At 32.7% G+C, this 15,105-nt stretch overlaps 1 protein-coding gene across 1 annotated transcript; it reads left to right on the forward strand.

Annotated features, from left to right (window-relative positions):
- Window positions 1–2,116: 2,116 nt before the first annotated feature.
- Window positions 2,117–6,565, forward strand: LOC112731236 (2-alkenal reductase (NADP(+)-dependent)). Its single transcript, XM_025780844.3, has 5 exons — window positions 2,117–2,521; window positions 3,851–4,028; window positions 4,618–4,784; window positions 5,667–5,749; window positions 5,845–6,565. Exons 1-5 carry the CDS (start codon window positions 2,297–2,299, stop codon window positions 6,221–6,223), a joined length of 1,032 nt encoding a protein of 343 aa, XP_025636629.1. The 5' UTR covers window positions 2,117–2,296; the 3' UTR covers window positions 6,224–6,565.
- The last annotated feature ends 8,540 nt before the right edge of the window (window positions 6,566–15,105 follow it).

The raw sequence follows: 15,105 nt of genomic DNA on the forward strand, positions 1-15,105 counted from the left end.
ATTTTTTTTACTGTTTTTAGCTTGAAATTTGAATTTGATCTTGATTTGATGACAAAAAAGCCCAATCATCTAGAAACAAGTATCTTAATCTACAAATATTCCACCTACTTAATCAAGTATTGTCAGCCACAACACTAAAATAATGTTTGGTGGAGAGACAGAAACTGAGAGATAGAGACTAAAAGACAGAGACAAAAATAAATTTCAGTATTTTGCTTGGTGTAAAGTAGGAGACAGAAATTAAAACAAGAATAAAATTCTAATTTAATTTGTATAAAAGATAAAATTGGAATTAATTAATTGAAACGAGGATATTTTAGGTATAAAATGTTGTTAAAGTTTCGGTCTCTATCTCTAAAAATTTCAATCTCCTGTGTCCTTACTTTTTGGAGGTATTGAAATACTGAAATTTTAAGGACAAAGACAAAAATTTTAATATCAATCTTTGAACCAATAAACATGATACTGAGTCTCAATTTCTCAATCTCTATCTCAGTATTTCAAAACAAACGTTATCTAAAAAGGTTGGAACTTTCAGATTGAAAGTAAGACCATAGTGATTAGTGACAAATGACAAAGTGAAGATGACACACATGGCATCTCTTACCAAATCCCAAGTTATGCCAAATGAAACGTTTTTCGTCTTCTTCTTTTACATTTTATTTCACAAATATCTTTATTAAATTTTTTTGACTTGTGTTTCACATTTTTTAATATAATAGTAGGGGAATAAAGGTTGTGTTACATCCATGTGCAAAGTACATATTATAAATTATAATTAACACTCCTCTTCCCGTGTTCCATATGCTCATGCTTACACATATTAAAATATAATCAATATTTTTAATTATTAGTATATACACAAATAAATTTTTAAAAATTTTTATATTCAATGTTTTTGTTTAAAAAAAATTATTATGTTAAGATTCTTAAAATTTATCAAATAAAGATATATCAATCTTTTTACCATATTTTGAATAACTTATTTATTTAATAAAAATAACAAATTTAATTAACGGAAAAACCTATATAGTTTGTTATTGTAAATTCAAAAATTTTAACGCAATAAATTCTTTTAAAAATAAAAACATCCGATCCAATATTTTTTAAGAACTTATTTGACTATATCCTCGTTAATTATTAATGGAAGATTCAAGTGATATAGAATAATTGTTATTGAAAAATACTATATTGTTTCTAACTAATAATTGTTGTTGGAAAAAAATTATACTCGTCCTAGATTCTTCAATATACAAACCGGTCTAACCAGCAAATTCCAGTGATTTAAAAGAAAACAAGTCATCATTTCGTAATTGAATTTGTCAAAAATTTAAATTATATATTAAATATAGAAAAAATCTGCCTTTCAATAAAATGATCAGTAAAAAAATAAAATATTAGTAGTTGATGGTATATATATATATACTTAATTCATTTTTTTAAAGTTTTTTTAATGAGAAAAACAAATTTACACCATTTATTTTTTTTACAAAATTTTAAATTAAAAAATATGTACAAAACCAAAAAAAAAAAAAAAAAAAATCGAATATTTTGGAGCAAAATAGCATGCAGCGAATTAATTTGGATTAGTTCTAGAGTAATTAATTCATTAATTAATAATAAATTTTTAAATAAAATTTAAATTTGTTACAGTTTAATTTTTTATTGAAAAATTGTTAGAAATAATAATTTTTAATAATTTTTATTATTATTTAATCAGTATAAATATTAAATTATAACTTTATTAATTTATGTGTATAAATTATAAAAAATATAAATATAAATATAAATTATATTAATTTATATGTATAAAATTTTAATAAATATAAATTATATATTTTTATTATAAAATATTTATAAATATAAGCATAAATTATTATGAGCAATGTTAGGGACCAATAATTTTTGTGATTGTTAGTTATTAACTAGCCATTAATAATGATTTGATGGTGTGAGATTGGTGTGAAATTTTATCTAATAGCTCATCTTTATCTGCTGGTTACATGCTGACCAAAATTTAATAAAATTACTGGTCTAGATTTTTTCAATTATTATTGATTAAATATTAATAAAAAATAACAATATTTTATTGACGTGATGATTCATCCATTAGACCGGAAAATAGCGTGCGAAAAATATATATAAAAAAAGCATGCAGTGGTTTCCCCTATAAATTTTCGCTGAAGCCGGCACCTCAATTCTGAAGGGGGGAAAAAAAAATCACGCGCGAGTCTAACGAAAAAAATAAACGCAGACTGAATATTGATCTGAGAAACAGAGCAGCAAGAACGTAAGAATGGCGGAAGTGAAGAACAAGCAAGTGGTTCTGAAGGATTACGTAACTGGTTTCCCTAAGGAATCAGACATGGACATAGTTGAAGGCACCATCTCACTGAAGCTTCCGGAAGGTTCCAACGAGGTCCTTCTCAAGAACCTCTACCTCTCATGTGATCCGTATATGCGAATCCTCATGAGCAAGATGGAAGGCCCCGAAGGCTTCCGTACATATGCACCTGGCTCTGTAAGTTTTTTTTTAATTTTTTTTTGCTTCAAAAATTCTGTTTAATGTAAAAAAATAACCCTAATTATCTCATTTAACTTAACATCTACAATTTTATATAGCTTTGAGCTGCTTTTCCATTGTCGCGCTTTAATCATTTGGATATTAATTGAGGAACCGAAAATAAGGAATTGATGGTAAAATTGAGAGTTGTGTAGGATTATTAGCTGCCAATTTTTTTATGATATTATTAGATTAGTGCTGCATGTTCACCTGAGCTAATAACTTGGGAGGTTGGGAGTAATTGGGTTTTGGAAAACCAGAAAAAAAAAAGTGCTGCATGTTTGGAACTTTCTAGTTTTTGTCACATATTTGAAAGTTGAGTAAAGGTTACGCACTCTTTGATGTTATGTTTAAATAACAAACATCACTGGGGCCACTGCATGTTTTTATCACTTATCATTTATCACTTATCAGTGTCAGAGTCTTGATAATTTATAAAAAACGATACGTGTGTACAAAAAAATCAGACACTGTATTTATACACATTTTCGATATATCTTTTGTATTTCAACATGTATGCTATATGAGTGGCTAATTTGGTGGCTGATTTTTTCTGTACAAGCAAGAGGGATTGGTAGTAAAAAAAATTAAAAATGTGGAACTCAAGTATTTTGAGCATTATAGTGAATAGTGAGTGGTGATGATATACCTCTGGGTTCTTTGAGCACTTATATAGTTACTTTTAGATCATACGCCAAAATAGTCCTCACATTTGTGGCAGGAATTGAACTTGTGTCCTTGTGGAATATGAGTTTGATTTTACCAACTGTATCAACCATCTTTTAAAAAAATGGGATACCCCATGGAAACAGCATTAGGATTAGGATAAAATTCAAACAGCATTTGTTTGTTAGGAAGTCAAATGTGTTAGTTTTCCTTATAATCATGGAACTTTGTAGCTATTGTGTTCTTCTTGATATTAGACTGTACACTCAATCCAATTGAATTAATAGAACTTTTCGTATTCTGTATAATTGTTGTACCATGGGAATGCAGAATTGAGAAATTTGAAATTAGAAATTCATTATTGATTATAATCTTCAACTTATAGAGCCTCAATTTACCTTATAACAGGATGCTTTTCAAACAACATGGGAAACAATGGGTGAAAAAAGAACCAATTCTATAACTTTTGTTTGGATGAGTGTAGAAATGAAAAATGGTTTAATGGTGTTTGTACTTTGCGAAACTCCCAATGATTCGTTTTGCAGTTTGATCTGAGAAGCAATTCATTTAGCAATCTGCTGTGTTGATGATTCTATTTCAATAACTGTTTCATTATTTCAGCCATTAACAGGATATGGTGTGGCTAAAGTCCTGGAATCTGGACACCCGGATTACAAGAAGGGTGATTTGGTGTGGGGGTTTACCAAATGGGAAGAGTACAGTTTGGTCCCGGCATCTCTAATACTTTTCAAAATCAAGCACACCGATGTCCCACTTTCATACTATACTGGAATTCTTGGTATGTTTCTTCAACAACTTTGGGTCTAATTAATTCTTGTGAAATAAGCACTTTGATGTCGGTATAATTCTCAACTGTAACCTTATTATGGTGATTTCATGCGATAAATGAATCATTTGTTTGTAAGTATTATTCAGAAACAGTGATACATTTGTCCTACCTTACAAAATCTGAACATGTACAGGAGGACTAATATGTCTCTATTTTCTAAATGGAGTGGGACAAACTTTTCTAGTAATCAGGGGATTGGTGAGGGATGGATTTGTCATTTTCAGTGTCATATAATTGTGAGAAATTGGGAATATTTATGGATGGATTTGTCATTTTCAACTAGGAGAGACAAGTCTCCTGTGTTTTAAATTAGAGATGGGATTGGGGGAGTGAAGGTTATATGGCCGGAACAACCCTTATTCATTATAGAGCATTTGTCTGACAAGCTATGTTATAGAGGAAATTATACTTGAATGATTAGTTTTCAAGGTTCTAAAACCCGACCGGTTATTTTGCAAGATTATGGATGTTACTTGCTTATAGTTCTTGGGATTATTGTTTGTTTAGACATTCTTTAATTTTGACTCAATGAATGCAGGTATGCCAGGAATGACTGCCTATGCTGGTTTCTTTGAAGTTGGGCTTCCTAAGAAAGGAGAGAAAGTTTTTGTTTCTGCTGCCTCTGGTGCAGTTGGTCAACTTGTTGGTCAATTTGCTAAATTCACTGGTTGTTATGTCATGGGAAGTGCTGGAAGTAAAGACAAGGTATTCATTTTATTTCTCTTGTTATATATATATATATATATATATATATATATATGTCTTGATATGTGGTAAATCCCCTTATTCTCCATATTTATTCTATTCTAAGCACTTTTGTTTGGTAAAGTAATATTCCAAATAAGCCTCCACAGAATTTTGTCTCCCAACAAATTTTAATTACCAAATCCCAGACGTTGACTTCATTAGACATATCAGTCCCCAACCTTTTACTTCATTTGATAAATCAGTTTTCATGTCAAATTCTCATGTTAGAGGCTAGAATGTTTTGTCAAATCAGTCCCCATTATTATTGAAAAAAGACATTAAAGTCTCTAAAATTTATTTTCAAATCAATCCCCACTCAAGCGAGCTTTGTTAGCCTCTAATGGAATAATCTAATGTTTGGACTGATTTGTTTAACAGAGTAAAAGGGTGGGGACTAAAGTAGTCGACTAAATTATTTTTAGGAACTAATTTGGGTTATTATGCTATTTTTGTAATAGCATGATTATCATGCAGAAAACTGTTGCCAATTTCCAAGCTTTTGGGTTATCAAACTCTAGTGTTAACTTGAGTTTTATGACTCAAGTTTACTTAAGCTCTACGAATTACGTAAACTCTTGTATTTGATAACTTTGACATGTGTTGAAACTCTCAAGACATCTAATACATATAGTCATCTTAGTCAAATGAACATATTGTCATTTATGTTTGTTAATACTTCCAATTTTTTTGCACATAATCCCATTAAGCATCCAACCCCTCATTTATGATGTTATAAAGCATTTGATTGGCAAGACATGAAATCCGTTCATTTTAAATTTGATCACAAAGAAAAGTTACCTAGTTATTCTTTTACCTGAGTTCTTGTGTTTTTACAACCAGGTGGATTTATTGAAGAATAAATTAGGATTTGATGATGCTTTTAACTACAAAGAAGAGCCAGACCTCAATGGCGCATTGAAAAGGTTTGTGATATAAAAATTTGAACTGCCATGGAGTTAAGTTTCCTTTTTAAAACTACATACTAGTGAATATTGGTTCTTATCATTTTACAAATCAGATACTTCCCTGAAGGCATTGACATTTACTTTGAGAATGTTGGGGGTAAGACACTTGATGCTGTGCTGCTAAATATGAGAGTCCATGGCCGAATAGTCGTATGTGGAATGGTCTCGCAGTACAATCTTGCTCAACATGAAGGTGTAACAAATCTGGCGAATCTCATATTCAAGCGGATTCGTATGCAAGGCTTTAATGTTGCTGATTACTATCAGTTATATCCCAAGTTCTTGGAGTACGTCGTGCCGAAAATTAAAGAAGGGAAGATTGTTTATGTGGAAGACATAGTCGAGGGCCTTGAAAAGGCTCCTCCGGCTTTGGTTGGCCTTTTTAGCGGTCGCAATGTTGGAAAACAAGTGATTGTTCTTGCTCGTGAATGAATGTGTAGTTTTATTTTCTTCCATTTGGTGTTTAGTATATATGGGTGAGTGTTTTCATTTGTTCTATAGCAAAACTTTCCAACTGCTTTTACCCTTTGGTTCCGATATGACAGAAAAAACACTGATTTCCAAACATAGTGGATGCTTTATGGAGTGTTGAGTAGGGCTGTAAATTGGTGAAAGAGAGAAAAAGGATCCATGTTTCAGTTACAAGTAAGCCATCAACATTGGTTAATACTTAATATGTTGGCTTAGTGTTGTAAGTCGTTAGTCTAATTTTCTTAAATACTGCTGAGTGTATTTAATATAGTTTTTGTTAATATAATCTGCTGTTAAAGATGATGTTAACTCCCCTAGATTTTCACATTGCCTTTTGAATTTTGGAGAAGACTATTTTATCCGTAACAACATGGCTTTACCGAACATTTTTAAAAAAAAAAATGTTTTTTATTTAATAATGCTCCATGGTATGTTTTTGGACAAACAGCATGGTTTGTTTTTCTTAAAATTAGATGTTTTATTTTTTTCTTTTTGTTTGACAAGCTTTAACTATTATTAACCAATATATGCATTAAACGTGTATTGCACTATTGCTTTCAAAAAATACGAGGATAGTATAGATAATCAATTAGGAGTGTAGCTAACAAAAAATGTTCTCCCAGTGTTGCATTGAGCACGTTCGTCTTTTTTTCATCTTTTTCTTCTTTTTATTCCATTTTTTTATGATAATTTGAATTCACATTTTGTAAAAAAAAAAATATCTAATTTTTTTAATGGATTTTTTTTTTACTCTAAAAATAAAACAAGACAAGACACTGAGAACAAGATATAAAGAACAAAAACACAAAATTTTGTATTTTTGTATTCTGTTTGGTGATAAATTAAAATAAATTATGAAATTTTATTTTATTCTCATTTTTTTTTTCATTCAAAAAATTTGAGACAAAAAATATAATAATAAAAAATATAATTATAAAAAATTAACGAAAATAATAAAAGAAAAAATAAAAAATAAATTGTGTCATTTGTTAGTAATTTTATGTCTTTTCTATCAGGATTGACATAAAATACTCTAATTCAATGTCTTCAGACACATGATCTCTCCTCTATCAACCCCAATTTTGTATCTCTGTGTTTCTATCTCAGTGTCCTATCTTTACAAACAAATACAGCCTAATTGATTATCTAGCAAAGTTGAATATTTTATATACATTGTTCATGGAACTAACATCCCATTATCCTATCATTTTATATTATCACTTCATGCTTTTGTTAAGAGATTTGCATCATTGCTTACTATCTTTATTTTATTAAATCCAATTAATTAATAAAATAAATAGGCAAATCATTTAAAAGTTTAGAAATTAATTTTATCATAAACAAAAGTTTATTTAATAAATTTTATATTTCAAAAGACTTTTTTGTAAATAATATTATTTATTTTGATTTGTCTTCTCAAATTTGCATCAATTTTTTTTTTTACTTTTTAGGATTTGAGACGTTTTGTTGTTGAATATAATTGTTCATATATATGACAAGAATAGAGGATACTAACCAACATAAAAGTTTTATTTCTTTATCTCTACATATATAAATATATGTGAGCATAATTTGTGGAGAAGAATTTTATAATTTGCAAAGAATTGAAAGAATTTTTTTTAATTTAGATCAGATATCTATTGATCAAAGAATTGACAAGTAAAAATTAATTTCGATGTGAATACACATAGTCATAATTTTTTGTGATTTTCTGAACTCCAATTCAGCATCGCCATCACTGACACCTTTGACATCTCCTTGAGTAGAGATTAGGGGGTTGTATTCTCATTATCCATAGTGTCAATATTCTCTTCATTTTCATTGACAAGAATTGAGGTGAGGTAGGAGCTCTTGTCGAAACCGCAATAGTGGTCAATGTCAAAGGTAAGAGAAGTGAGAGGTAGAATTGAATTTTCAAATTTTAATGGAGGAAATTTTGAAAAAAAAATATTAATAAAGTTTCAATTTTTATCTTTAAAAAATTCTAAACTCAATTTTTTCAATTTCTTTTAATAATAAAAAAAATCTATTTTCGTATGCTAAAGCACCAGAGGTTGCTGGGTGCATTACAACCGAAGCCGTGATACATGGATGGCCCTAATCCTTAAACACGCAGCCAGTTTTGGTGTTTTCGTGCCCATACATTGGGTAAAAAATCCAAATAAACCAACCTGAGAAGTTTATTATCTAAATCAGCCAAAACAAAAATTTTTTCAGTAATCCACTAATGATCATTTAAATATAATTCGAATCAACATGATTCGAACTACAAATACTTGTAATTCGAAACAACTTACTTCGAATTACGTTTGAACGGATATGCATGTAATTCGAATGAATATGGTTCGAATTATGCGTAGCTAAATCGAATCTACTCGATTCGAACTAGTAGGAAAAACGACCTATACACAATTCGAATTAGGTCGATTCGAATTACTAAGGAACAAGAACCAACCGTTAATTCGAGTTGAGTTTATTCGAATTATGTATATATAGTGCGAATTAGGTTGTTTCGAATTAGTGTGTTCCAGACCTGTATATATATGTGATGAACGTGAGTTACTCTCATTATTGAGGGGTCACGTGGCTCGTGAGGACAGTTTTATAGTGTTGGTTCACCACATGGGATCGATTAAGAGGAAAACTCGGTCCGGTGTGAAGTTCACCGATAAGGATCCTCTCTGTATTATCGTGAGTTCTACGACGAGCTATGATGACCTTGCTAGGTCGATACTGCTGAAACTTAGTCTGGATGGTGTGGAAAGGGTTAAGAAGTTTTTCTATCGCATTCCAATCACGGTGCTCCAAAATAGCGTGAAGTATGATTGTTTCACGATCGGGAGTGATAAGGACTTGCAAGTCATGTTTCTTTGTCGACGGTAGTTTTCCGAAGTGCGGACACCGGAGCTGTTGGCAAAGCTGGTTGATGTGGTGTCCAGCTCGGGGGATTCGAACTGGAATACCAACACTTTAGCGACGGTTGCCGGTACTAGCTTAAGACCTGCCGTTGCATCTTCCTCAGTCCCTGCGTACGAGTCACCCGCCCCGCCTGTCGCCTCCCATTCGTTCGCTATTGATCTCAACGGCAGTGTAGGCGACGAGGTTGGAACAACGGAACTTCTACCTACCTCTGTACACTGTGCTGCACCAACTGGGGGCTGGAGATGGATTGTTTGATGATCTAGAGGACGATGATGTCGAGCCGGATATGATTGCTGATGACAGTGGCGATGATATTGGAGCGAGTGAGCTTGCCGGTGCGGGTGGTGGTTCTAGCTCTGGCACACAGCAATACCCTCCACATTTTTCATCTTTGGACCTAGATGTCATGAGGCAGGCTGGGGTACTTGGGAGCCTACTGGATTTGGTGCTAGAGATGCAGAAGAGTCAACTAGTATGACAGAGTTCCAGGTTAGTCAGCAATTTCAGGATAAGGAGGATGCCCTGTTAAGTGTGAAGACTTACAGCATCCGCCGAGGTGTACAGTACAAGGTAGTGGAGTCTGATTATCGCCGTTATGTTGGCAAGTGTTCTGAGTTCGGGAATGGGTGCACATGGTTGATTCGGCTGAGTCTCCGGCAGCGCAAGGGCATTTGGGAGGTCAAACGGTACAATGGACCGCATACTTGTCTGGCCAGCTCTATCTCCAGCGTTCACAGGAGTTTGGATTATCATGTGATATCGGCATTCATTATGCCCATGGTTAGAGCCAATGCATCCGTCAGCATCAAGGTGCTACTAGATGTGACTGCCTCACACTATGGGTTCAGGCCTACCTACAGGAGGGTCTGGATGCCGAAGCAGAAGGCTGTTGCGCTCATTTATGGTGACTGGGATGAGTCTTACAACGAAATCCCAAGGTGGGTGTTAGGAGTGCAGTTGACCATGCCTGGTTCTATTGCAGTTCTTCGGACTAGCCCTGTTCGTGTTGGGGGACAGTTGGACGAATTCCAGGCTTATTTTCATAGACTGTTCTGGACTTTCCCACCGTGTATCGAGGCATTTCGTCATTGCAAGCTGTTGGTGAGTATTGATGGGACCCATCTATATGGCAAGTATGGGGGTACTCTGCTTGTTGCAATTGCACAGGACGGAAACTCCAATATACTCCCTGTTGCATTCGCACTAGTCGAGGGTGAGAATGCTGAGTCGTGGTCATTCTTTCTCTCCCACCTCCGTTAGCACGTTACACCACAGTTGAGTCTGCTCGTTATCTCTGACAGGTATAACGGCATCAAGGCCGCGCTTAAGGCTCCCGACAGGGGCTGGCTACATCCGGTTGTGTACCGGGCTTTCTGCATTCGACACGTTGCGACAAATTTTGCCCTAACCTTCAAGGGTAAAGACGCAAGGAGACTTCTCGTGAACGCTGCCTATGCTAATAAGACCGAGGTCGAATTCGATTACTGGTTTGATATTCTTCGCTCGAAAGATCCGGTGATGTGTGATGGGCAAACCGGATTGAGTATTCATTGTGGACACAGTATTGCGATGAGGGCCGGAGATTCGATCACATGACGACGAATATCTCTGAGTGTGTGAATTCAATCCTCAAGGGAGTAAGGAACCTTCCTGTATGCTCCTTGGTGAAAGCAACATATGGTCGGTTGGCCGAACTTTTTGAAATTTTATTATAAACCCTCTAAACTAACTATGCTCATATTTTATACTGTTTGAGTTGCCTCGAAAAATACTACTTCAATAATTACAAACGTCATTTGTCCTATTGTCTTAGGGTCTTCTTATAAGCGGATAGATGCTTATACTAACATAAAATATTAACGAGCGCTCTATACATCCATGTAATCATGTAATTAAGTTGATTCAAGTCTAAATAGAGTCACGCGCATTAATGACGAATAAAAACATGCGCTCGAAAATTCTTCGTTACTTCGCGCTCATTATATAAAAATGTTACTTCTTCCTCAATACGAAACCTCTCCTTCTCTTCGAATCTCTCTCAAAATCACTCAAATTTCAGTCACATTCTCCGCGAAAACCACTACTGGAGAAGAATTGCGAGAAGATTTGGCAAGGAACAATAAAAAACGAACAAAAACAGCAACAGAGATTCGCCTTTCTCCTCCTCCTCGTTCTCTTCCTTTTTTTTCGTGTTCCTTTTTTTTCATGTATTTTCTCGTTATCTTCATTCTTTTGTTGTTATTGCTGTTATTTTTTTTTTGTCTTTTCCTCTTTCTCTCCCTGGTGAAGAAGCAGTAGAAAGTGAGGAGGAAGAATTTTAAATTGTGCAGAACATAAATAAACCGAAATGGCCAACTCCACTAAACCGAACATCATTCATGTGCTGAATAAAACGTCACAAACATTTAATCATCAAAAAAATATTTCTACATGCACAAGGACTCAATTGAACATACTAACAATCAAGTAAATCAAAATGAGCAACTCCACTAAACCGAGCAACATTCATGTGCTGAATAAAACGTCATAAACATTCAATCATCAAGAATAGCATTTTTCCATGCGAAAGAAGTCAACTGAACACATAACAATCAGGTGAACCAAAATGACCACCACCACTGAACCGAACACCAATTATGTGCTAAATAAAACGTGATAAATATTCAATCAGTAAAAAAAATAATTCTGCATGCACAAGGACTTAACTGAATACATTAACAATCAAGTGAATAAAAAATGAGCAACTCCACTTAACCGAGCAAAATGTTGGTGTTGTTGGTGATGATTATAACGAAAGAAGAAGAAGAACCTATGTGCGCGAATTTAAAAGAAGAAGGAGGAGGAAAAAGAGGAGGAGAAATACTATTCTTGTTGATTGAAAGTTGATCACCATTTATTCACCACATGAATATTGTTTGGTTCGGTGGCCTTTGTGATTTTGATTCACCAAATGAATGTTGTTCGGTTCGGTGGCCTCCTTTTACTTTGTTCAGTGTTTAAGATTATTGTGATAGCATGCAACAATCATTCCCTAGCTGTCTCAACGTAATAACCTCATTCAACTGTTAGTATTGCAAGTGTGAGGAGTGTTAAAGTTAGTCCCACATCAAAGAAAGCATGGAAGAGTGAGGAGTTTATAAGATGAGAGACCCATTAACTTGACACCTTAAGGTTTTGAGTTGGATGTGGTGTCATCTCATCTTATGTTTTCTCACTCGATTCCTCCCCGAATTCTCCCCGGTTGTCGAGAGCTCCCCACGGTTGGCCCAACAAGTGGTATCAGAGCCGATGGTTTAATCGGTCTGGTTTAAGGAGTATTCAAGGTGAAGCATCGAAAGTCTTCCCGGCAAAGGTGGTCCGGGCGGCGTGTCCCGCGGTGTTTTGCGGCGGTGTGATGGACGAATACTCGTGGTGGTGGAGGAGTTAGAAAGAGGGGGAGTTAGTGCTTGATGTGGAGGCTCACACTTGAGGGGGAGATTGTTAGTATTGCAAGTGTGAGGAGTGTTAAAGTTAGTCCCACATCAAAGAAAGCATGGAAGAGTGAGGAGTTTATAAGATGAGAGACCCATTAACTTGACACCTTAAGGTTTTGAGTTGGATGTGGTGTCATCTCATCTTATGTTTTCTCACTCGATTCCTCCCCGAATTCTCCCCGGTTGTCGAGAGCTCCCCACGGTTGGCCCAACATCAACTGATTTGAAGTTTAATCATTCATTGTTCCCATTCAGAAGTGTAGATCGAAGAAGAAGAAGAACGACGGAGCTTATTACGTTGAATTCAATGCCGATCAATAACAAAGAATGCGAGTAGAGAAGAAAAATGCAAACAGAGAAGAACGACAAATTTTATTAGGTTGAAAAAGAAGAAGAAGAACGAGAACAAAGAAGAAGAAGAAGAACGAAAACACAAAAAAAGAACAAGATTTATGTTATATGAGGTGTGTGTATAACAAATGCGTAAAGGAGTTAGGGAGACGCGTCTAACTAAAGTTACTTGGATAGTTTGGATGAAAAAATTATATAAATGTAGAGTTTTTCTAAAATATTAAACGAATTAGATCAAGCATTAAACTTATGAGTTGTCACATCATTAGATGGAAGTATTTAATTAATTATAATTACGTCAATCATCGTATTTTCGCATAAACAAATTAAACCAGTTTGTGCAGACGCCGGCGGCCGTTAATGAATTAATTGGACAAATATATAATTATAGAGACTCGTACAAATTACAATAGTCATTGCATACGCATCATGGAGAAGCACATGAAGCATCATAATTCATATTGATGAAAAGAATATTATTATAATAAGTTGCTTTTTCCCCATCGATGATGGATGAGTGACTGAAAGTATATTAAAATTAAAATAATATTTTTAATTTAAAAAATATATTAAAATATAAAAAATATAATTTTTATTTTAATAACACGTATATAATTATCATAATCACTAAAACAGTAAAACATAACTATTTGATGGCTAATAATACGTATAAGTAAAATCTATGGAATTAAAATATAATTGTTAAAAGGCCACGTCCCGGTGATCAATTTTGGGTGGCTAGATGTAATTTAAATAGAAAAAGTATTCCTCTTTCAGTAAATGATTAATAATTGTAATGCACGGCAGAATAACATTTTTTTAAATATTTTTTAATAATCATTCTTTTTTAAAAATGACATTATTTGTTAATGAGTTATATCTCAAATGACATAATCTTTCCGTACTCAATTAAGAAATTACGGGTTCGAATCTCCTATCTTTAGTAAAAAAAATGACATCATTTATTAATAGAACACTCCAATGTTATAAAACAAAATTTAATTAACATATAATTTTAGAATACATAATAAAATTATTAATTAAAAAATTATAAAAAGTATAAAATTTAAATTTTGATATATTATTATATATTTATTAAAATAACATATTTTTAAATTTTTATTATTTATAATTTTAATTTATATTTTTAAGACATATGTTAGCTAATTTCATCAAATTATTGTGGTTACAAAATTATACACCTAATAAATTTTTTAATATACAAATAGGTCTAATTAAAAAAGATAATACTACTCAAACATGTAGGTACTTACCCACCTTTTTTTGTTTGGGACGGACTTTAATAGATTTAAATAATATCCGTTACAGTATATATATAATAATTAATAAAATAAATAAATAATATTATATTATATTTAAATTTTTATTTTAATTTATTATATATATATATGAAAATAGTTATATAAATTTAAAATTTTAATTTAATTTATTAAATTTTAATAATTATAAAAATGAATAAGAGTAGAATGATTAGAGACACAATGAGTGTTTGTAAAAACATCTTAAAATTTAACTTTTTACAATTTATAAATAAAAATAGAATAATTTTTATACAAATCATTATAAAACAGGATCAAATCGAATAAAGCAAAAATCCGTCCGATTCTACTTCAATTGCCACCTCTAGATCAAACCACCTGATTATTTCCGTGATTCAAAAGAAAACAAGTCATCCTAACCACTTGTAAGAAAACAAGTCATCATTTCGTAATTGATGAGATAAAAAATTTGAATTATACATTAATATAAAAAACATCCTTTTAATAAAATGATTAGTAAAAACTACAAATATTAGTTTTTTTTTTTAAACAAAGAAAATTTAACATAATAGAACAGAGTGGAGCACAAATAACCAGAAATTAAAAGATATCTATCTACATAAAATCTATCAATTCTCCTTAACATTTCCAGCATTGCTATCAATACCCAAAAGGATCATTAGAATTCCATTCTTGGAAGCTCAAAAGCGTCCTACTTTGGACGTTCTCAAACCCTACTTCTTTATGCTTAAAGATTTTGTCATTCCGTTCTAACCAGATATTTCAGGTCACTGCAAAAAATCCAGTCAGCCATATC

The sequence above is a fragment of the Arachis hypogaea genome, chromosome 2 (genome assembly GCF_003086295.3).
Source record: "Arachis hypogaea cultivar Tifrunner chromosome 2, arahy.Tifrunner.gnm2.J5K5, whole genome shotgun sequence".
Classification (NCBI taxonomy): domain Eukaryota; kingdom Viridiplantae; phylum Streptophyta; class Magnoliopsida; order Fabales; family Fabaceae; genus Arachis; species Arachis hypogaea.

Bases quoted from the DNA above. Each gene is read 5' to 3' on its own strand.
- LOC112731236 (XM_025780844.3), top strand. From the start codon at position 2,297: ATGGCGGAAGTGAAGAACAAGCAAGTGGTTCTGAAGGATTACGTAACT. The intron at 4,785-5,666 runs GTATTCATTTTA...TTTTACAACCAG, and splicing joins GTGCTGGAAGTAAAGACAAG to GTGGATTTATTGAAGAATAA. The intron at 5,750-5,844 runs GTTTGTGATATA...TTTACAAATCAG, and splicing joins CTCAATGGCGCATTGAAAAG to ATACTTCCCTGAAGGCATTG.